This window comes from Symphalangus syndactylus, chromosome 1 (genome assembly GCF_028878055.3).
Source record: "Symphalangus syndactylus isolate Jambi chromosome 1, NHGRI_mSymSyn1-v2.1_pri, whole genome shotgun sequence".
NCBI lineage: Eukaryota > Metazoa > Chordata > Mammalia > Primates > Hylobatidae > Symphalangus > Symphalangus syndactylus.
The window spans coordinates 88,661,483-88,686,225 of NC_072423.2; the positions used below are offsets into that span (position 1 = coordinate 88,661,483).

The following is a 24,743-nucleotide window of genomic DNA, read 5'->3' on the forward strand; positions in this document are numbered from 1 at the left end:
GGAAGGTAGTATAAAGATAATTGTCATCTTATCCTATTGAGTACTAGAAACTCATGTCATTGAGAAAATATTATGATTCCATATCTTAGTGATTGTAAGCAGAGTAATGGTCCCCCAGGGAGGTCTGCATCCTAGTCCCCTAATCCTCAGCTTCTGGGGATTAGAATGCAGACCTCCCTGGGGGACCAATGTTCTTTTTGCACAGCAAAAAGGATTAAATTTGCAGCTGAAATCAAGGTTGCTTATTAGCTGGAATGAGAGAATTTTTCTGGATTATTCAGGTGGGTTCAAAATAATGACAGAATCCTTGTAAGTGGAAGCAAGAGGCAGAATAGAGTTCAAGAGAGTTTTGAAGATGCTGCATTGCTTGATTTGAAGGTAGAGGATGGGATAACAAACCATGAAACATAGGCAGCCTACAGAAGCCAGAAAAGGCAATAAAACTTATTGTTGCCTAAGCCTTCAGAAAGGAGTACGGCCTTGCCAACACTCTGATTTTAGCCTAGTGAGACCCACTTTGAACTTCTGACCTCCAGAAACATAAGATAACCAAACTGTGTTGTCTTGAGACACTAAATGATTTCATATGGTTCTGCCTAATGATTTGTAGTAATTTGTTAAAGTAACAATAAGAAGCTAATACAACAATGAACATCAAGTAGTCAGTCTTTAATCCATCTCCCCAGAGCACTGGCTTTAGGTCTAGTCTTCAGCCAAGAAACATGGTCAAAATTTGGAGAACATTGGGTAGTACACTCATTTCTAATAATTTTACCCAGAATTGATGCAGCGATTATCTGGTTTAAATATTCTCTCTTTTTCTCTCCATGGTTAGGGATAGACCCTCTGTTGAGGAAGACCCAATAGACCAAGAGCTCAGGATATGAGTAATGCAGACTTAAGGAGACCTTGAGAATATTTGCATTCATTGCTTTTTTATTTTCTTGTGCCTTCAACAGCTGTAGTGGCCTCTGTGTTTCCACATTGTTGTAGGTACAGAAGAATAGAGCAGCAAACAAAACAGATAATTCCCCTGTCTTCAAGGATTTTACCTTCTAGAAGGGTAGACTAGAAGATGGCAAGCTTTCCATAAAGGCCAGATAATGTACATTTTAGGTTTTGCAGACCGTAAGGTCTCTGGCACACATATTCAAACCTGTTATTATAACACAAAAGCAGCAATACACAATATGTAAATAAATGGGTTCATTACATTTCAATAAAACTTTATTTACAAAAACAAATACAGGGCTGGACTTCCAAAACCGTAGCGTGTGTGTATAGACCTGTGGACTGATTGTGCAGGTGCCCAGGCAAGTAAAGATCCGTTGCTTCAAATCCCAGGAAGCCTTTATGGAGGTCCCCTGCTATAAAAACAGGCATAAAAATGTTTACACAATTAACAGGAATTCATCATGGACTCTGGGAAAGATGACCAAAATGAATGCAGAACCAGCTATGTAATTTATAGACTCTCTTGTTAAAATTACATATATATCTTAGCTTGAGCTATATGAAACTGCTATCTTTCTAGGTTAAGCATAATTGATCATTGGCAATTTCATATGGTTCTGCCTAATGATTCCGGGTGGTAGACCCTAACTACTTTTTTCTAGAGCTCAACTTTTTCTAGCCTCTTTAAAAATTATATGCTTTCCAGCATTTCTATCTTTTTCTCCCAGGAGAACCGAAGTTCCTTTGTGGTAGGGAACTATTCTCTTTCTTATGTCTACCGGGGTGCCAACCCTGTGATGGGGCATACACTATGGGCTCATAGACCTGTGGACTGAATGTGCAGGTACCCAGGCAAGAAGAGACCCATTGCTTCAAATCCCAGAAAGCTCTTATGGAGGTCCTCTGCTACGAGAATAGGCATAAAAATGTTCACACAATTAATAGGAATTCATCATGGCCTCTGGGAAAGGTGATTGAGATGAATGCAGAATGAGCTACGTAATTTACAGAGTGTCTTGTTTAAAATTTTTTAAAATAATTTCAAGATAGCAACAGCAGAGCATTAAATCAAGCACAGGGCTCTTTTAACTCTGAAGTCCTGAGTAACTGTACAGGTCCCATGCCCACGAAATCAGCCCTATGAACCTGGCCAATTCCAGATTTTGTCTCTATCATTGTGCCATTAAAGTCTGTGAATGAAGAGAGCCTCATAAACTAAAAGTAAGGTTCTTCTTCTGGATAATAATAGCAAATCAGAGGGGAATTAGAGACAAGAAGTTCTACAGTCAAATCTTGCTTTTGCCAATTTCTAACTAAGTGACATTGGGAAAATTTGTCAAATTCTCAAAAGAAGCTTTCTTTCCTTATTTTGAGTGAGCAGCAAGAAATAAAATTACTTACTATAAAAAGCATTAGATATCTCAAGGGAAGTAAATTAGTTTAGCAAAGACACCGCAAGCGGTTATTTTGGCGTGACTACGTAGCCCTCAAGACTATGTGGGATTAGTTAGAAATGAAGTAAACAGAATGCAATTGATTCTGTCTAGTAAGTTAGGAAGAGTGTTGAGTTTCCACGTACACATGAGGGAAGGGCGCAGTGAGGAAAAGAACTAAGCAGCAAGGAGAAAGGCTGAAAGTTCATAGAGAAGAAAAGTAACCGAAAATTTTGTGGTGTGGAAAATGACCAATAGGCTTTTTAATAATAAAGATTTGGCTGGGTGCGGTGGCTCACACCTGTAATCTCAGCACTTTAGGAGGCCGAGGTGCGTTCAAGACCAGCCTGGCCAACATGGAGAAACCCTGTCTCTACTAAAAATACAAAAATTAGCCAGTCGTGGTGGCACACGCCTGTAAATCCAGCTACTTAGGATGCTGAGGCAGGAGAATCACTTGAACCCAGGAGGTGGAGGTTGCAATGAGCAGAGATTCCGCCACTGCACTCCAGCCTGGGCGACAAGAGTGAAACTCCATCTCTAACAATAATAATAATAATTATAAAGATTAAATTGTGCATTTTAGTCTGCTGTGATGTGCTGCAAGAACTCTCCCCCCTACACTTAACCAATGGCCCAAAACATCAAAAAGTTTTATTACTTACAAAATATTGTATAAGTGGCAATTTTCAGAATAAAGCAATTGAGATAGCATTGAAATAAGGACAATTGGTACAAAAAAAGTAGTAAAATTCAAAATGGAGACTGAGAATTTTTCAGGTGCCACATGTTGAGGATAAAAGTTGTTAACGTTGCAAGAACATCCAAAGATGTTGGAAACGATACTGAGTTACCACTTATAAAATACTGTTCAAGACAATTTTACTTTATTATTCGAGAATAGGGACTATTTCTTTTTTTTTTTTCTTGAGACGGAGTCTCGCTCTTTTGCCCAGGCCAGACTGCAGTGGCGCTATCTCAGCTCACTGCAAGCTCCGCCTCCTGGGTTCACGCCATTCTCCTGCCTCAGCCTCCCGAGTAGATGGAACTACAGGTGCCCACCACCAGGCCTGGCTAATTTTTTGTATTTTTAGTAGATAAGGGGTTTCACCGTGTTAGCCAGGATGGTCTCGATCTCCTGACCTCGTGATCCACCCGCCTCAGCCTCCCAAAGTGCTTGGGATTACAGGCGTGAGCCACCGCGCCTGGCTGGGACTGACTTCTTGACCCCATTTTTAGAGGGGTCTGGAGGAGATAACAGTAGACACTGCATCAATGTTTTAAAATTAAACAGAAAAATTCATGCAAAATACCCAGCACAGTAACTATTAAGGAGTAGGTGTTCTATAACTATAAGCTTTCTTCCCATTTTGCCTCATCACATACAGAGGAAAAATAAAGACAGAGATGAGATGTGTACCTGACTCCTAAATGAGAGATTATTCTATTTCTCAATCACTTCCAATTTCCAAAGTCATTCAGCAGTTAGGGAATGTTAATTATTGTTGTTGCCAGAGCCAGCCCTCCCCCAAACTTGCTTCTATGATAATATCTCATGAAAAGAGAAAGCACTCACCAATAAAATGGACATAGTCATGTAACAATTACTTGACAACTGATCGTGGTTACAGTAATGGTAACGGGATGAATAAAATGTCAAGCTTATTGCATTGATTAAGATCCCTGATATAGCCAAGACTGAACTGGTGATATTCATTCCTAGACTACCTCCAACTTAGAAAGAAATGAAAATTAATTAAGCAATCCAACATCATCCTCAGATATATCTCTATTAATTACTTTACACTGCTGTCTACCTTTATCTTATTTCAGTCTTCTAACTTGTCTCCTTATAGTGGTTTCAACTCTAATCTCTCGCCAAAACACAAATATGATCCCATTGTTCCTCAGGTTAAATTCTTCAGATAATTCCTGTGAGCAGATGAGATAATCTCCAAATCATTTAGCAGGGTTTTCAATGATTTTTTACACATTAGCTGGACAGTCCTGTCTGTGTCCTTCCCTGCCATTCCTTGCTTCTGGTGCCCGATCTCTTATCATTGTTCTAAACGCTGCTTGCCTCTCGTGCCTCTCAAACTTTTAAATTATTTTTCTTGGTTGTGTATTCCTTTTTGTACCTTCTCTTCTCATGGGTAAAGGTAAGGAGGCTTTTTATAAGTACTAAAATTACACAGGAAAGTGTGAAGAGTGTAGTGTGGCTGCAGGTCCTGGCAGACACTAGGAAGTTGGGTTAGGCCAGATTTGGAAAACCCATATTGATCATGCTCCAGAGTTTGATATTTATCTTTTGAGCAAAGAAAACTCAAATACAGTGTTTAGCCAGAAAAACCCTTGTTGAGATCTTGGATTTTGCATTTTACTGGCTTTATGAAAGGCTTCTTGACATGAGAGTTACATTTTAAATTTGCTGCTTCTTATATAATAATTTTATTGTGGATTTCTTATATTGAAAATTCAAAATTCTTTTTGGATACAGTTGGAATCTACTTATTTTTTTTTTCCTTTTTGAGATGGAGTCTTGCTCTGTCACCAGGCTGAAGTGCAGTGGCACAATCTCAGCTCACTGCAACCTCCGCCTCCAGGATTCAAGCAATTCTCCTGCCTCAGCCTCCTGAGTAGCTGGGATTACAGGTGCCCATCACCACATCCGTTTAATTTTTTTGTATTTTTAGTAGAGAAGGGGTTTCACCATGTTGGCCAGGCTGGTTTCAAACTCCTGACTTCAAATGATCCACTCACCTCGGCCTCCCAAAGTCCCAGGATTATAGGCGTGAGCCACGGCGCTCAGCCAGAATCTACATTTTAATCAATCCGTCAATAAACATTATGCCACACCAATACTTTATGTGACTGTTATGGGCTGAATCCCAAGCTGCAGAGTTTTTTTTTGAGTGATCCTACTTCATACTTGTTCTCAATAATTCTCTATATCTTCATAAAGAGTCCCTCATTGACTACCTTGATAAAGTATCCATTATTATGTCAGTAATTCTATCAGTAGCCTGATTACAATTTTTGAGAGACAATATATTGGAGATATATATATATATATACATAGTGCAACTTTCCAGAGATAGAACAGCATTTGCTGTCTGTTATGGTTAATATTGAGTGTCAACTTGATTGAATTGGAGGATGCAAAGTATTGTTCCTGGGTGTGTCTGTGAGGGTGTTGACAAAGGAGATTAACATTTGAGTTGGTGGACTAGGAAAGGGAGACCCATCCTCAATCAATCAGCTGCCAGCATAGCCAGAATAAAAGGAGGAAGAAAAACATGGAAAGACTAGACTCATTTAGTCTTCTGGTCTTAATAAACTACCCTTTATATATACGTCTATCCTATTAGTTCTATCCCTCTAGAGAACCCTGACTATCCTATTAGTTCTATCCCTCTAGAGAACCCTGACTAATACAGATTTTGGTACCAGGAGTGGATCTAGAAAAACAGAATATTAAGGATGGAATTCTTTTGTTGGTTTTGCTCCTAAGTTCACTGGACAAAGTGATGAAAGAAAATTATGAACTCAGGGATTCTAACTCTAAGCTTCAGAAGCAGACACTGAGCCTCAAATCTTCTAAGATTGCCCTGAGTGAGAGTCTTATCTTCTGTAGAGAAAGAGCTGAAACTGTGGACAATTAGACACAAGCTTTTATCATGCAATTTGCTGACGTGCAACAAAAGGTGCACGCATAGAGTCGCCAGGTGTCTACTGTTAAAGCGAGAGCATTGATTGAAAAAGAATGGGGCCCTGCAACTTGGAATGGGGATGTGCAGTAGGACCTTGATGAAGCTGGGGAAACTGAGCTTGTAAACTCTCAGGAGCCTTTTTTTTTGCCAGAAAAAACAGCTTCCCCATCACCAGTAGTGGCAACATGCCCTCCTTAACCCACATTGCCATCAGCCTTTTCACCTTTGTCTAAGGAGATAAACCCTGTGCTGCCTAATGCAACAGTGATGTGTTGCAGGAAGTCAGGGACCCCAAACGGAGGGACAGGCTGAAGCCATGGCAGAAGAACATGGATTGCGAAGATTTCATGGACATTTATTAGTTCCTCAAATTAATACTTTTATAATTTCTTATGCCTGTCTTTACTGCAATCTCTAAACATAAATTGTGAAGATTTCATGGACACTTATCACTTCCCCAATCAATACCCTTGTAATTTCCTATGCCCATCTTTACTTTCATCTCTTAATCCTGTCATCTGAGGAAGATGTATGTTGCCTCAGGATCCTGTAATAATTGCATTAACAGCACAAATTGTACAGCATGTGTGTTTAAACAATATGAAATCTGGGTACCTTGAAAAAAGAACAGGATAGCAGCAATTGTTTGGGGGAATAAGAGAAATAACCTTAAACTCTGACTGCCGGTGAGCTGGGTGGAACAGAGCCATATTTCTCTTCTTTCAAAAGCAAATGGGAGAAATATCGCTGAATTCTTTTTCTCAGCAAGGAACATACCTGGGAAAGAGAATATGTGCCTGGGGGTATAGGCCTATAAACGGCCCCCAGCTGTGCCTGCCTCTTATGGTCGAAGCTGTAGGGGTGAAATAGACCCCAGTCTCCCATAGCACTCCCAGGCTTATTAGGAAGAGGAAATTCCCGCCTAATAAATTTTTGGTCAGACCAGTTGCTCTCAAAACCCTGTCTCCTGACAAGATGTTATCAATGACCATGGTGCCCAAAACTTCATTAGCAATTTTAATTTCACCCTGGTCCTGTGGTCCTGTGATCTCGCCCTGCCTCCACTTGCCTTGTGATATTCTATTACCTTGTAAAGTACTTGATGTCTGTGACCCACATCTATTCACATACTCCCTTCCCTTTTGAAACTCCCTAATAAAAACTTACTGGTTTTTGCGGCTTGTGGGGCATCACTGAACCTACCAACATGTGATGTCTCCCCCAGACTCCCAGCTTTAAAATTTCTCTCTTTTGTACTCTGTCCCTTTATTTCTCAAGCCCGCCAATGCTTAGGGAAAACAGAAAAGAACATATGTGACTATCAGTGAAGGTTCCCCGATAGTGATGGACTCTCCTCAGGCAGTTGCCAAGCAAGACAATGTTGATTCTCCTTAGGACCCACCCCCAAGGCCCCTGTTTGCTTCTAGACCTATAACTAGACTAAAGTCCCAGCAGGCCTCAGGAGGTGAGGTTCAGAATGTGATCCACAAGAAGGTGTGCTATACTTGAAAAGAACTGCTTGAGTTTTCTAATTTATATAAGCAGAAATCTGGAAAACAGGCATGGGAATGAATATTAAGGGTGTGGGATAATGGTGGAAGAACATAGAGTTGGATCAGGCTGAATTTATTGATTTGAGCCCTCTAAGCAGGGATTCTGCATTTAATGTTGCAGCTTGTGGAGTTAAAAAAGTTCTAGTTTATTTGCTTGGTTAGCTGAAATATGGATTAAAAGATGGCCCAGTGTGAGTGAGCTGAAAATGCCTGATCTCCTTGGTTTAATGTAGAGGAAGGGATCCAAAGGCTTAGGCAGATTGCGATGAAGGAGTGGATTAGTCATTTTAAGCCTATTCATCCCAGCTGGGAGGGTTCAAGAAGATATACCCTTGACCAATACTTTGTGAAATAGATTTGAGAGGGCAGCACTTGCATCCTTGAAGAGCTCTGTGATTGCCCTTCTCTGTATGCCAGATCTTACAGTAGGAACTACAGTCACTCAACTACAAAATTTAAATGCAATAAACATAATTTGATCCAGAGATGGCAGGGGCCAAATGGCAGCACTCAGCCATCAAAGGAAAGGTGGGCATAGCTACCATAATGGACAGAAGAGGCAAAGCAGCAATCAGAATAGTCTGACTTGTGTAGAGCTCTGGCATTGGCTAATTAATTACAGTGTTCCTAGAAGTGAAATTGATAGGAAGCTTACCAAATTCTTACTTAATTTACATAAGCAGAAAACTTCCAGGTGGAGTGGACAAAACACTAATTTGAATTATAAAAACAGAGAATCACAGCCCCACTATCAATTTCCAGACTTGTGCCATTTTACAGGCCCAGAACCCCTTGAATGAAAAGGAGTCCAGGTCTTCTTAAAGAAGGATTCCCACTACCCTACTGACAATTTATGCTGTTAATCTTTCTCCCATCCTTCCTCAAGGAGACCTCTGGCCTTTTACCGGGTAACTGGATTGGGGAAAGAAAGAAAAAATGATCAGACCTTTTGGGAACTACTGGACAGACTCTGAGCTGACATTGATTCTAGGGGACCCAAAACATCATTGTGATCCTCCATTTATAGTAGGGGCTTATGGAGGTCATGTAATTAATGGAGTTTTAGCTCAGGTTCAACTTACAGTGGCTCCAGTGGGTCTCCACACTCATCCTGCATTCATTTCCCCAGTGCCAGAAGGCATAATTGGCATAGACATGCTTAGCAGCTGTCAGGACTCCCACACTGGCCCCCTGACTCAGAGTGAAGACTACTATGGTGGAAAAGGCCAAATGGAAGCCATTAGAGCTGCCTCTACCTAGAAAAGCAGTAAATCAAAAACAATATCCCATCCCTGAAGGGATTGCAGACATTAGTGCCACTATCAAGGACTTAAAAGATGCAAGGGTGATGATTCCCACCACATCCCCATTCAACTCTCCCATTTGGCCAGTGCAGAGGACAGATGGATCTTGGAGAATGACAGTGGATTATCATGAGCTTAACCAAGTAGTGACTCCAATTGCAGCTGCTGTACCAGATGTGGTTACATTGCTTGAGCAAATTAACCCATCTTCTGGTACCTGGTAAGCAGCCATTGATTTGGCAAATGCCTTTTTCTCCATTCCTGTCTGTAAGGCCCACCAGAAGCAATTTACCTTCAGCTGGTGAGAACAGCAATGTACCTTTACTGTCCTACCTCAGGGGTATATCAACTCTCCTCTGGCTTTGTGTCATGACCTTGTTCAGGGAGATCTTGATCACTTTTCCCTTCCACAGAATATCACACTGGTCCATTATATTGATGCCATTATACTGATGGGATCCAGGGAGCAAGAAGTAGCAAGCACACTGGACTTATTGGTAAGACATTTGCATGCCAGAGGATGGGAATTAAATATGACTAAAATTCAGGGACCTTCTACCTCAGTAAAATTTCTAGGGGTTCAGTGGTGTGGGGCCTGTCAAGATATTCCTTCTAAGGTGAAGGAAAAGTTGCTGTATTTGCCCCCACCCCCTACAACCAAGAAAGAGTCACAATGCCTAGTGGGCTTATTTGGATTTTGGAGGCCACACATTCCTTACCTGGTTGTGTTACTTGGCCCATTAATCAAGAGACCTGAAAGGCTTCCAGTTTTGAGTGGGGTCCAGGACAGAGGAAGGCTCTGCAACAGGTCCAAGCTGTTATGCAAGTTGCTCTGTCACTTGGGCCATAGAACCAAGCAGATCTAATGGTGCGTAAGGTGTCAGTGGCAGAGAGGGATGCTGTTAAGAGCCTTTGGAAGTCCCCCATAGATGAATCACAGCAGAGGCCGCTAGGATTTTGGAGGAAGGCCCTGCCATCTTCTGTAGATAACTACTTTCCTTTTTAGAAAGAGCTCTTGCCCTGTTACTGGACTTTGGTAGAAACTGGACGGTTGGCTATGGGTCTTCAAGTCACCATGCAACCTGAACTACCTATCATGAACTGAGTGCTTTCTGACTTGTTTAGCCATAAAGTGGGGCATGCACAGCAGCATTCCATCATCAAATGGAAGTGGCATATACATGATCAGGCTTGAGCAACTCCTGAGGGCACAAGTAAGTCATATGAGGAAGTGGCTCAAATGCTCATGATCCGCATTCCTGCCACACTGCCTTCTCTCCCCCAGCCTGCACCGATGGTCTCATGGGGAGTTCCCCATGATCAATTAACAGAGGAAGAGAAGACAAGGGCCCTGTTTACAGATGGCTTTGCACGATATGGAGACACCACCTCAAAGTGGACAGCTGCAGCACTACAGCCCCTTCCTAGTACATCCCTGAAGGACAGCGGTGAAGGAAAATCTTCCCAGTGGGCAGAATGTCGAGCAGTGCACCTCATTGTGCACTTTGCTTGGAAGGAGAAATGGCCAGATGTGCAATTATATACTGATTCATGGGCTATAGCCAATGGTTTGGCTGGGTGGTCAGGGACTTGGAAGAAGCATAATAGGAAAATTGGTGACAAATAAATTTTGGGAAGAGGTATGTGAATGGACCTCTCCGAGTGGTCAAAAACTGTGAAGATATTTGTATTTCATGTGAGTGCTTACCAAAGGGTGACCTCAGCAGAGGAGGATTTTAATAATCAAGTGAACAGGATGACTCGTTCTGTGGACACCAGTCAGCCTCTTTCTCCAGCCACCCCTGTCATTGCCCAATGAGTCCATGAACAAAGTGGCCATGGTGGCAGGGACGGAGGATATGCATGGCCTCAGCAACATGGACTTCCATTCACTGACCTGGCTATGGCCACTGCTGAGTGCCTAATTTGCCAGCAGCAAAGACCAGCACTGAGCCCTCAATATGGCACCATTCCTCAGAGTGATCAGCCAGCTACTTGGTGGCAGGTTGATTATATTGGATGTCTTCCGTCATGGAAAGGGCAGCGGTTTTTCCTCACCAGAATAGCACTTACTTTTGATATGGGTTTGCCTATCCTGCATGCAATGATTCTGGCAAGACTACCATCCAAGGACTCATGGAATGCCTTATCCACCATCATGGATATCCACCACATAGCATTGCCTCTGACCAAGGCACTCACTTGTTGGCTAAAGAAATGCGGCAGTGGGCTCATTCTCATGGAATTCACTGGTCTTACCATGTTTCCCATCATCCTGAAGCAGCTGGATTGATAGAATGGTGGAATGTCCTTTTGAAGTCACAATTACAACACCAACTAGGTGACAATACTTTTCAGGGCTGGGACAATGTTCTCCAGAAGGCTGTGCATGCTCTGAATCAGGGTCTAATATAAGGTACTGTTTCTCCTATAGCCAAGATTTGTGGGTCCAGAAATCAAAGGGCATAAGTGGAAGTGGCACCACTTACCATCACCCCTAGTGATCTACTAGCAAAATTTTTCCTTCCTGTTTCCACAACACTATGTTCTGCTGGCCTAGAGGTCTTAGTTCCAGAGGAAGGAACGTTGCCACCAGGAGACACAACAATGATTTCATTAAGCTGGAAGTTAAGATTGCCACCTGGCCACTTTGGGCTCCTCTTACCTCTAAGTCAACCAGCTAAGAAGGGAGTTACAGTGTTGGTTAGGGTGACTGACCTGGACTATCAAGATAAAATTAGTCTACTACTCCACAATAGAGGTAAGGAAGTATGTGTGGAATACAGGAGATCCCTTAGGGTGTCTCTTAGTATTACCATGCCCTATGATTAAGGTCAATGGGAAACTACAACAACCAAATCTGGGCAGGACTACAAATGGCCCAGACTAGACCTTCTGGAATGAAGGTTTTGGTCACTCCACCAGGAAAAAAAACACAACCTGCTGAGGTGCTTACTGAAGGCAAAGGGAATACAGAATGGGTGGTAGAAGAAGGCTGTCATCAATACCAGCTACAACCATGTGATCAGTTGCAGAAATGAAGACCACAATTGTTATGAGTATTTCCTCCTTCTGTTAAGAACATGTTTATGCATGTACACATTTGTACTAAGAAAATATCTTCATTTTATTTTCTTTCTTTTTTCTTTATCATGTGACATAAGATTTATTAACTTCATATCAGCATTTAAGTGTTGTTAACTTTATGTAATAGCAATTGGATTGGGGATTGGTGCGTTTGGGGTTGTACAAAAAATAGCTGCATTGTGTAAGGCATAATTTTGGCCTTTTGTCTTTATTTTCTTTATTTGAAAATTATGTATGATTTCAGGAGATGTGTATGGGTTCAGGTTGACAAGGGGTGGACTCTTGATGGTTAATATTGAATGTTAACTTGATTGGATTGAAGGATGCAAAGTATCATTCCTGGGTGTGACTATGAAGGGGTTGCCAAGGGAGATTAACATTTGAGTCAGTGGACTGGGAAAGGCAGACCCACCTTCAATCTGGGAGGGCACAATCTACTCAGCTGCCAGAGTGGCCAGAATAAAAGTAGGCAGAAGAACATAGAAACACTTGACTGGTTTAGTCTTCTGGCCTACACCTTTCTCCCGTGCTGCATGTTTCCTACCCTCGAACATCAGATTTTAAGTTCTTCAGCTTTGGGACTCAGACTGGCTTCCTTGCCCCTCAGCTTGCAGATGGCCTATTGTGGGACCTCACCTTGTGATTGTGTGAGTCAATACTCCCTAGTAAACTTCCCTTTATATATATATACATCTATCCTATTAGTTATGTCCTTCTAGAGAACCCTGACTAATACACTCTCCTTCAAATCTTGCACTTCGGCTGTACACGAGTGAAGGGGAGCAAAAATTAAGCTCTATTATAAAACTCTAAACTATCTCATTCTCAGTTTTAGAAATAAATGGAAACCCTCTATTACTAGAATAGATTCCCTGATTCTAACATAAACCTGCCTCATAAATTTTATTTTTCTTTTGTCAATAGATAAAACTTGGTATTTTATTCTCAATTTTACTTTCAATTTGCATCAAAACTCTCTTGTGTTTTCTCTTGGGAGAAGGTTTTTAAACTTAAATTCCAATTCTAATTTTAATTTAATATTAATCATAGTTACTGTTATTAAACTTATGAAACAAAATGTATCAAGTAACAATTTAATTTTCTAAGGTAACAATTTCCTGAGATTTGATAGTCAATAGACTCTATATTAGAAACTGCCTGTGTACCAGCCACATCTCCCTTTTTCCTTGCTAACTAAACCATCATTTTCTTCAGTTTTTCCTGAGCTAAAAGGTAGTGTAGACTCCTCCCAGCTACAGAGGTAAATCTTAATTAGTCTAAGCCAGTAATGGTGAGTCCGTTACCCTCACTGATAGTTGATTTGGGCCTATGTATATAAAATATTTATCAAAAATGAGATGTGTCTACCATCTCCCCTCTGATATAGTCTGCTAGCAGTCCTTGATGAAATCCTTACACCACCAAATTAAGCAATTCTGGAAATGATAAGCCCCTAATCTTGTTGTGAAACAATCAGTGCTTTCATTGCTTAAGTCATTCCAGTTTGGGTCTTTGGCAATGTGTTGCTGTAATATATCCTAACTGACTTATATAAAGTATTTAATCTGCCTAGCTTTAAGTTTTATATTATTATTACTATTTTAAATATGAGAAAATTGAGTTTAAAAAGGTTAGATACCATTCTCAAATTTACAGAATTACAAGATAGAGTTAGAATAAAAATTGCAAAGATCAGGGTATTTACACCTCTATTATGTTATCTCCAATGATATCAAAAAATACCCAGCTCACCATCACTGATCGCCAAATTGTGTACCCAGCATACACAAAAATGGGACGTTCTTCATAAGAACTAAATGCAACACACATCATTATTTTTCTCATGCTAAGGCTCATCAAGGCAATCAGAATCTGCACAACCTAGAAATGATGAAGAAAGCAAAAACTGATTATCCACCACAAAAATGGTGCTTATGCCACCCCCTTTCCAATCACTAAGCTATCCTTATTCATTTTCATTTGATATAGTCATATGACCTTGATATTCTGTTGTCACTCTTTTTTTTCACATAAAGAACCATGAATATTATCTTACCAATATTATCTCTCAGGATCTTTACCACTGTCAATCATTTCACGGTTAAAAGGAGTATCCCAGAATAGCCCAGAGGTGCTTTTCTGATACCTAGGATGCTACTTCTACCACAATTGTTTCTCTCTTTTGTCACACATTCAGAGAAAAGTGGCCAAGGAATTGGAAAGCAATTATTGTAGCAAGGGGAAGTAAAAGGAGTGTATACAAGGGAAGAAAAAAAGAAGAGCAAATCTGATATTTTCTTGACGTCTGAGGCCTGAGGACATGAACATGAGTAAACAGAGTTCTTAAAATAGGAGAGCTGGAGTACAATTATCTCATGGCATTAAAAATGGGTCAAACAATTAAAACAACTTATCAAAATTTATGGGATGTAATGAAAGCAGTGCTTAGAAAAAAATTTATAACATTGAATGAATATATTAGGAAATAATGATCTAAAATCAATAATCTGAGAGTCAACCTTAAGAAACTAGAAAAAGAAAAGCAAATTAAACTCCAAGTAAGCAGAAGAAAACACAGTAATAAAAATTAGAGCAGAAACCATAAAATTAAAAACAAAATTAATAGACAAACTCAATGAAATTCAATGCTTTTTTTAAAAAAAAGAAAAATACATAAATAAAATCAATAAGCCTCTAGCCAGTCTAAGAGAAAGAGAGGACAAAAATTACTCATAAATGAAAGAGGGAATATCACTACAGTTCCCATAGAAATTAAGAGGATAATAAAATAATGCTACGAACAATTCAATGCCCACAATTTGATAACCTTGAGACAATGAATTGCTCCTGAAAGACAATTTGTCAAAACTCACACAAGAAGAAATAGGCACTCTGAATAAGCCCACAATTATTAAATAAATTAAATAAATAATTTATTAATTTTCAAAACAGAAAGCACCAGGCCTGGAAAGGTTTGGAATTCTACTAAACACTTAAAAATGAAATTATACCAATTCTTTATAGAAAATAGAAAAAGAGGAAATACTCCCTAACTCATTCTATGGAGCTAGCACTATTATCTACCAAAAAAACAAAAAAGTCAAAAACATTACAAGAAAAGAAAACTGCAGACCAACATCTCTGGTGAACAAAGATGCAAAAATTCCCAACAAAACATAGGCAAACTAAATCTAACAGTGTATCAAAAGAATTATATACCGTGACCATATGGGATTTATCCCAGATATGCAAGGCTGACTAGGCATTCAAAAATCAATGGATGTAACTAATGACATCAACAGGCTAAAAGGAAGAAAAATCACATGATTATATCAACAGATGCAGGAAAAATATTGAACAAAATCCAATGCCTGTTCATTATAAAAACTTTTGAAAAACTATTAATAGAGGAGAACTTCTTTAGGTTGATAAAGAATATTTATTAAAAAAACTACAGCTAACTTCATACTTAATGGAGAAATTCAAAGCTTTCTCACTAAGATCAGGAACAAGGCAGGGATGAGCCTGTCACTATTCCTTTCACCATTTACTGGAAGTCATAGCTGAAACGGTAAGACAAGAAAAGGAAATAAAGGTATACAATTGGTAAGGAAAAAAATGAAACAGCTTTTATTCACAGGCGACATGATTGTCTGTGTAGGATATCTGAAAGAATCAACCAAAAACTCCTGGAATTAACAAATGATTATATTAAGGTTGTAGGATACAAGCTTAATACACAAGAGTCAATTACTTTCTTATGTACTTAGAGTAAATAAGTAAAATTTGAAATTAAAAATGCAATACTATTTAAATAAGCACCCCTAAAAATTAAATATTTAGGTATTGGTATTTGGTGTTTGTTAGGCATAAATCTAACAAACTATGTACAAAATCTATAAGAAAAACTTAAAAAAAATCAAATAACTAAATAAATGGAGAGATATTCCATGTCCATGGATAGGAAGACTCAACATTGCCAAGATGTCAATTCTTCCCAATTTAATCTGTAGATTTAATGCAATCTCCCTCAAAATATTAGCAAATTATTTGTGTATATTGATAAACTGACTCTAAAGTTTATAGGCAGAGGCAAAAGACTTAGAATAACAAAAACAATCTCGAAGAAGAAGGAGTTGTAGGAATAACACTACTCAACTTTAGGACAAACTATAAAGTGATAGTAATCAGGACTGTGTGGTATTGGCAAAGAAATAGACAAATAGATCACGGGAAAAGAATAGAAAGCCTAGAAATAGACACAGAAGTATAGTCAAGTGATCTCTGATAAAGAGCTAAGGTAATACAACTAGAAGAATAGTCTTTCCAAAAAAAAAAAAAAGAAACTACTACTTAAAAAACCGGACCTCCATAGGCAAAAATTGAACTTACACACATACCTTGTATCCTTCACAAAAATTAACTCAAAATAAATCACAGACCCAAATGTTAAACTCAAAACTCTGAAACTCTTAACAGATGACATAGGCCAAAATCTAGATGGCCTTGGTTTTGGTGATGAGTTTGTCAATACAACACCAAAGGCACAACCCATGAAATACAGAATTAATCATCTTAATTTTATTAAAATTAAAAAATTCTGCTCTGCAGAAGACACTGTCAGGAGATGAAAAGATAAACCACAGACTGACAGAAGATATTTGCAAAAAACATATCTGACAAAGGATTGTTATGCAAAATATACAACGAACTTCAAACTTAACATTAAGAGTACTAACATCCCAGTTAAAAAAATGTGCCAAAAACTTTAATAAGACATCTCAAGAAAGAAGATATAGAGATGGTAAATAAACATATAAAAAGATGCTCCACATCTTATGTCACCAGGGAAATGAAAATTAAAGTGGTAATGAGATTGGACTACACACCTATTAGAATGGTAAAAATCCAGAACACTGAGGACGCCAAATGCTGGCAACTATGTAGAACAGCAGGAACTTTCATTCATTGCTGATTGAAATCTTCAAAATTGCAAAGTAACAGTTTGCAGACAGTTTGGCAGTTTCTTACAAACAGACAGTTTGTTTCTTACCAATAGACAGTTTCTTGTCAAACAGACAGTTTGGCAGTTTCTTACAAAACTAAACACACTCTTACCATACAATACAGTAATCATACTTAACCAAATGAGTTGAAAACTTATGTCCACACATAACCTGCACACAGATATTTATAGCAACGTTACTCCTAATTGCCAAAGTTTGGCAGCCATCAAGATGTCCTTCTGTAGGTGAATGCATAAACTGTGGTACCTCTAGACAATGAAATATTATTCAGTACTAAAAATAAATGAGCTATTAAGCCATAAGAAAACATGGAGGAAATTTAAATGCATGTTATTAGGTGAAGGAAGGCAATCTATAAAAACTACCTAATTTATAATGTTAACTGCATGACTTTCTGGAAAAGGCAAACTATGAAGACAATAGGAGATTAGTGATTGCCAGGGATTGGTGGGATACTATATGATACCATAAAGGTAGATTCATATCACTATACCTTTGTTAAAGCCCATAGAACACACAACACGGAGAATGAACCCCATTGTGATTTGTGTACTTTGAGTAATGATGTGTCAACATAGGTTCATCAACTGGAACAAATGTCCCACTCTGGTGGGGGAAGTTGATAATTAAAAAGCTATGCATGTGTCGGGGCAAGGGGCATATGGGATATACCTGTACTTTGCTCTCAATTGTTCTTTAAGCCTAAAACTGCTCTAAAACATACAGTAGATTTTAAAATAATTATCCATACATTAAAAAATTGAACCTAGTATGTGTCAACATAAATAACATATTTTATGAGAAGTAACTATATTTCTCTCCAAAAAAAATGAATAATGCAAAAAAAGAGAAGGAATCCAAAGAGTCCACAATGACATTTTCTCTGGTTTGAAGCTTGGGCTAGTGATACCTATTTTCAATGTTCTTTCACCTGCCCTAACCTGTCACTCTTTTAATTTTACATTGTTTTTAGACACGTTCGCCTGAGACTCCAGATGGAAATGCTCAGAGAATAGCAGATTTTTCATCCTCTGAGCAGTAGGCTAAGAAAAGCTACCAGAAAGAAAGAGTCTCAATACACATCTATCAGCTGTCAGGAAGGCCTGTGGAGGGGGCGTCAGCTAGTGGACAGGTGGCCCTTTTCTTTTGCTGTTCTTCCATACTGAAGTTAAATATAATTATCATGGCTGATCCACAACCCTAGAATAGATCTGAAGTCAGTATATTTTAAATATAACTAATTTGGAAGGATGACGTGATAGAATATTACATATTTTTTCAAAGAAAGGGCCTGAAATTAAATACTGATGTTGCTAGGGCTGGTTGATGTATTATGAGGCTAGTGGGACAGTGTATTGGGCATTAGCTCTGATCAAACATGAGTTTACAACACAGTTGGTCTTCTCCCAGATTTGCAATTGACTTACCCCAAGGACTTTGGGTTTCCCCTTCAAGAACTTCTCTTGCAATCCTTTACACAGATATGAATGTATGACATCCATGTTTCCCAGCTGGGGCACACCGGGGCCAGTCCCTGGAGTGGCCTGTTCCATCCCTTGCGTGGTTGTCATGGAAGCAGAAAAGGTGCTGCAATAAGAAATGTAATTTAGGATGAGGTCCTGGATATGACAAAAGAAAGTCTTGATACTTTGGGGCAGATTCCTTCCTAAGGACAAAACCTGGTCTACATTCCCCTCCAATATTATAACAGTTGTTAGAGCTAGTGAAGTGGAAGAGGCAACACATTAAGCGGGGGTGGAGAGAGAGAGAGAGAGAGAGACTTAAATGTTATATGATATCAATAATATGCTAGGAGAGAGGACATGTTGACAGAAGTGAGGTAAATTAGAGAAATTTCTTCAACTTCAAATCCCAAGTCTGCTCAGATTTTATTTCTATCCCTTTTAATGCCTAGTCCCTTGATTACAGCCACTTCCCCGTGAAGGATTACTTTTATAATAGTAATAAGCTACACAAACTCATCTGCCTTCCAATTTATTGTACAGTATTGTATAGTTCCTCCTTTTATAACCAAAGCACAGCTAAATTCTCAGGGCTGAAAATCTTCCCATGTAACCTTGTATTTTGTCCCATAAGCTCTGAACTTTGGGAATGAAACTTATGGCTCTGAGTCATATTCTTGGCACCACAAATTTAAATCTCTTTTCCTATTACAGTGCTTTAAATTCTAACTTGCTGGTGCATAGCAAGGATACATAAAGCCACTTTTTGAGATTCCAAGCACAAAGATATCACTTTTATGCCTCTGTCTCTCCTCAGTATAATGACTCCAACCAAGTAATGTGGAGACAGGCTAAAGCCACATGGAAATTTTTATCTATGTATTTGAATTCATACTCAGATGTTTCATGGCCCACTTCCATAAAATTTTAGGGAAGTGAAGCTTGCTAATATCCTTCAAGTCATAGTTGATTTCAATAGAGCATATATGCTAAAAAGTCTCAGGTTTGGAGATGTGTGCCCTTTTATTGGTAACATAAATGAAAAAAAGTTATTGTAGTCCAAATTTGCTATGTTCAGAAAAAATTCATATTTCTGTGGAAATAATTGTCATCCTATATTTATCTTTGATAGATCAGTGAAAATACATTATTAGCTATCTAGCAATAAAATTGATTAGAGTTGGAAGAAGGAGGATGAATTTCAGAGAAAGCTAGAGGGGAAAAGTTAAAATGAAAATAAAAGATTAATCATTTAGAGCATTAATTTTAGTAATGTATACATTCAAAATTATGAAAAGCAGTAAAATAAAAAGTACAAAATTACAAATTATAAAATAAGAAGTTATTTTTAAAAGAAAGGCAAATATAATTAATAATTAATAAGAAATACATAATGTAAATGTGATTGAAGTAATTAAGATAAGGACTTAAATGTAAGAACGCAACCAAAAAGTCAATGTTCTTATTCTTATCTCATCTAGAAAAGTTCCAAAAACAATTTGGACAAACAGAATTAGAACTCCATCTTGTTATGAAAGTGGGAAACAACTAAAATCTCTATGAATCAGGTGAAATGAGTGTTAAAAACAAAGATTGCATAAGGATAAATTGGGGGAAATAGGTAGAAAAAGTATCAAAGAAACAGGACACCATGGCCACAGATTTCAGATTATACTTATCCAAGATAAAAGTCTCCTTGAGGTGTACAGCATAAATTATTGATCATAATCCTGGAAATTGAATGCATCAGCTGATACCTATCACTTCCCTGGAGAATTATGGTTCTGAGAACTATCAAAGCCTGTAGTAAAGGAGAAATCCCATCAGAAAGACATGCTTAGAAAGCAATTAGTCTCTGAATAAGTCTTACATTGGAGTCCATAAAGAAGGAAGTAGATATGCTTGATACAAGCCTCCAAGAAGTCCCACAGATTAGGAGCATCTGGATATATATCACATATAGAATATGTAAAAAGTATGGATAATTTATTCAATTGAAAATGAAATCACAAAAATGAAAAGTTAAAGTGCAAAAAGTAACACAATATGTTTGCAACATGATCTCAAACAAATTTCAAATATAAAATAATGTTGACAGAAAAAAATTTTGCCAATGTGTTAAGTAACAAGGAATAGCTGAAAATAGAATTAGTCAACTGGAAAAAAAATTGAAGAAATCACCAAGAATTCTACAGAAAAACAAGAAAATGCTCACAATAGATGAAAGGTTAAAAGATTAGAAGTTTAGAATTAAAAGGTCTATAATATGTCTTATTAGAATTCTAGAGAATGTCAGCAAGATGGCCAATTAGAAGTTACTAACCTCATCTCCATCAAACACACACACACACACACACACACACACCAAAAATGAATAAACAACTACATTCCAACCAAAATAACTAAAGAAGAGCTCCAGAAAACAGCAAAGGAGTAGCAGAAATCTCGTAGAGCACAGAAACCCAGAATGGCTGCATGAAGAAGGAGAGAAAACACCTTTCTTCCATCACCCCTTCCCCCAGTTAGAACCAGCTCTGAGTCAGGAGGGCCTTCTTCCTACAGGGAAAAGGTTAGTGACAGGATCTCAGCAGCTCCCATCACCACCATAGATACCTGCAATCTTACTACTGGAGACACATAGAGTCTTCACAGGCTCTGAGCTCAACTGAGAGAGCTACCTGAAGTCCACATGTCTGTTCTATCCCAAGAGGAGGAGCTGACGCTGTGCCCTGGCCCCCATGGCCTGAGCTGCTACTGTGATGCCCCTTATTGGAACTGAATCACTGGCTAGAGTGCATTCTGCTTCAGGAGTGAGTAGCCATTGCACCCCTCCATCTCTGAGGCTTAACCACCACTACACTATGCACACCTGGAAGCCATACCTGAGCCAAACTGCTGCTATCTACTCTCTACCCGCTGAGGTCAGGCTCCCGTGGAACTGCTCCATGCCCCCATCTTAGTCGCTGGTGCACCTTGCCCCTCCAAACTCAGGTTGAAACTGTGCTCCACTCTCTGCGCACCCATAGCTTTGATTGAGCTATGTCACCCCACCATCCAGGTAAAATAGCTGCAGTGCCTCACCTCCCTGGAACTGACCAGTCCCCTGGAGTCCAAGCTTCTGAGAAACCCTGACTCCCCAGGGGGTCATTTCTGCACTGCTCCAAGAAACCCAAGGAAAAAGCTACAAACAGGCCTAGTCATTCCTGAGGCCTTGCTGCTGCTATATCCAGCCTTACACAGCCTGGGATATTGCCATGCCCTACCATCCCAGGGTCTAGAGTTACCACTATGTGGCACTCCATCCCCCAGGGTTGGAATTGCTGCTATGCCCTATTGTCTCTGGAACAAAAAATTTCAACAGTAATCTGCTCCCCAGGGCTCAAGCCTCCAAAGCACCCCTCCTTCCCTGGAGCCTTGATGATGTTGTGCACTGACCCCAGAATCAGTCTCAATTCCATCCCTGCTCCATGGGCTCGAGTTACTGAGGTGTGCTTTAGAGTTACGGCCTTAGCTTTGTGGGTAACCTGCATCCAGCCACAACTGGGTGAGTGAACCTGTGCCATATGCCACAGCAGTTTTGCAAGACCCTGAGCCTAGGATCTCAGCTTGCACTGCCACTATGCCTGGAATACCTGTGCCTGGAAGGCACAAGCTGTAAACCTTGGTGGAATCCATGTGTACAGGCTCACAGACTGCAAGAGATGTAGGGGCATGGCTTTCTCCACCTAGGATCAAAGAATGTCACATATAGTTATGGGAGTGGAGCCACTTCTAAGAGCCTCTATTAGGGCAAAGCTGAGTGGGAATGCAGAGTCAGAGCCAACACAGAGAGTCCCAATTAGGGATATGCCTAGTGGAGCCATGGGAGTGGGGCTACCTTTGAGATCTCAGAACTATAGGGCCACTAGCATGCAACTCCACCCTAACAGAGCTGAAGCACGGACTGAGTCCAGCAAAGATATGGGAGTCGGGTCATGTCTGAGGGCCCCAATCAGCGCTCCCAGGATTCAGGACATGGAGTCAAAGGAAATTATTCTCCAGATTTAAAACATAATTCTATTTTCTCTGTTGGATTTTGGACTCACTTGAAACCAGTTATGCCTTTTTCTTGCCTGGCTCTCTCTTTTGAACTGAGACAGTCTATTCTATACCTTTCTCACCATTATATTTTGGAAACAAATCACTTGTTTTGATTTCACGGGCTCACAGCTAAAAAAATTTGCCTCCAGATAAGTCATACCTTGAATCTCATCCATATCTGCTTCTGATGACTCTGGACTTAGAACTTTAGACTTGATGCTAGAATGGGTAAAAACTTTTGAGGCTATTGAGACAGAATTATTGTATTTTGTATGTGAGAAGAACATGAGTTTTGGAGGGTCATGGATGAAATGCTACGGTTTCACTGTCCCATCTAAAACTCATGTGAAAACTTAATTGCCATTGTAACAGCTTTAAGAGGTGTGACCTTCCAGAGGTAATTACATCCAGAGACCTTCATCCTTGTGAACGGATAAATGTCATTATCATGGGAGAGGGTTAGCTACGGCAGGAGTGGACTCCTGATAAAAGAATAAATTTGGCCCCATCTCTCTCTCTTTGCTTTGTGCACTCACTTCCATCTTCCTCCATGGGATCACCCTCACCAGAGGTTTACATCATACATGCCCTTAGACTTCCCAGCCTCTAGAGCTATAAGAACTGTAGAACTGCAGCAGATACATGAATGACAAAAAATTAAAAGCTTAGTACTTCATAAAATTACCTAACTGCAAAGGGAGACAAGAGATGAAGAAATAAACAAGTATCTACAAAAACAACCCCCCCAAAATAACAAAATGGCACTACTAACTACTTACCTATTAATAATAACCTTAAATGTAAACGAATTAAATTCTTCAATCATAGAGTGGCTGAATTTAAATGAAACAAGATCTAACTATATGCTATAAGAGTCTCACTTTAGCTTTAAGAAAAAACATAGGCTGAAAGTGAAGGGATGAAATACTCCATGCAAATAGTAGTCAAAGGAAAAGGATTGCCTATACTTAGATCAGATAAAATAAGCTTCAAATCAAAAACTGTCAAAAGACGCAAAGAAGGTCGTCATTTAATGAGCGATTGAGCATACAGTGTAGGTAACAGAAGGCATTAATGACAAACTACCAGAAGGTTTTGAGACAGGGTCTCACTCTATCACCCAAGCTGGAGTGTAGTGGCGTTATCATGACTCACTGCAGCCTCGACCTCAGCCTCCAAAGTACCTGGGATTACAGGTGCACACCAGCACACCCAGCTAATTTTTGTGCTTTTTGTAGAGACAGAGTTTTGCCATGTTGCCCAGGCTGTTCTCAAATGCACAGGGTCAAGCAATCTTCCCACCTCAGCCTCCCATAGTGCTTGGATTATAGGTGTGAGCCACAGTGACTGATCCTAAATCTCCAGATTTTTAACACGGACAAAGTAATTAATTGTTGGGCTTTCAACAGGGAAAGGACACTTGCAGTTTCATAGCCTTCTTAGGGTTCCTGTTCCCTTTAGATCTGCCACTCTTGATTAGCAACTACTTGTAGGGTTGTGAAATAATCTCCACATACTGTCCCTTGCACCACTTTACTTTTTTGAAAGAGAAATTTTGAGGAAGACTGGATATCTTCTATTTAGGTATTCAAATGTTTGAAAGAAATTGTCTCCCTTCCGGGACAAGTTGGTAAATGATCAAACTATGGGCTTTTTTGTAATGACTTTAAGCCCAGAGGAGGACAATTCTCCCAAGTTTAACAATATTGGAGGTTATGTATTAAATTTAAGACCAAAAATAAGGCCTGCTATTTTATTTTGTCTCTTTGCTCCATATCTAAAATGTGTGTTCTGCTCACAGGATGCTGAAGTCTACATATAGGTCTCAATGTACCTAAATAGAAGGGTATTAGTTACATTTAGGTCTTACATTTTGGTTTTTGCTCCACTTTGAGTTTTGTTTGGTGTAAGAAAGTGTCCAACTTCATTCTTTTGCATGTGAATCTGAAGTTGTTCAAACATGATTTGCTAAACAGACTATTCTTTTCTCACTTAGTAGTCGTGTTATCCTTGTCAAAAATCAACTAGTCATAAATATAGAGGTTTACTTCTAGACAATGCTATTCCATCCCATTTTTATTTTTAGACAATTTTATTCAATCCTATTCCATTGTTCTATATGTCTGTCCTTA

The 24,743-nt window shown here is 39.3% G+C and overlaps 1 protein-coding gene and 1 long non-coding RNA gene across 2 annotated transcripts in view; both read right to left on the reverse strand.

The window, feature by feature from the left end:
• Positions 1-24,743, reverse strand: part of LOC129488675 (putative membrane-spanning 4-domains subfamily A member 4E) — a 132,892-nt gene that overhangs the window by 2,349 nt on the left and 105,800 nt on the right. Inside the window, exons 3-4 of the mRNA XM_063630841.1 lie at positions 18,496-18,655; positions 13,794-13,922 (exon numbers count right to left, since the gene is read on the reverse strand). Of these exons, the coding sequence (XP_063486911.1) occupies positions 13,794-13,922; positions 18,496-18,639 (273 nt within the window). The 5' untranslated portion in view covers positions 18,640-18,655. The remainder of the gene's footprint in view (positions 1-13,793; positions 13,923-18,495; positions 18,656-24,743) is intronic.
• Positions 1,202-4,081, reverse strand: LOC134735574 (uncharacterized). Its single transcript, XR_010118773.1, has 2 exons — positions 3,964-4,081; positions 1,202-1,367 (listed from the first exon to the last, which is right to left on the reverse strand). It is a non-coding gene; the product is annotated as an uncharacterized lncRNA (long non-coding RNA).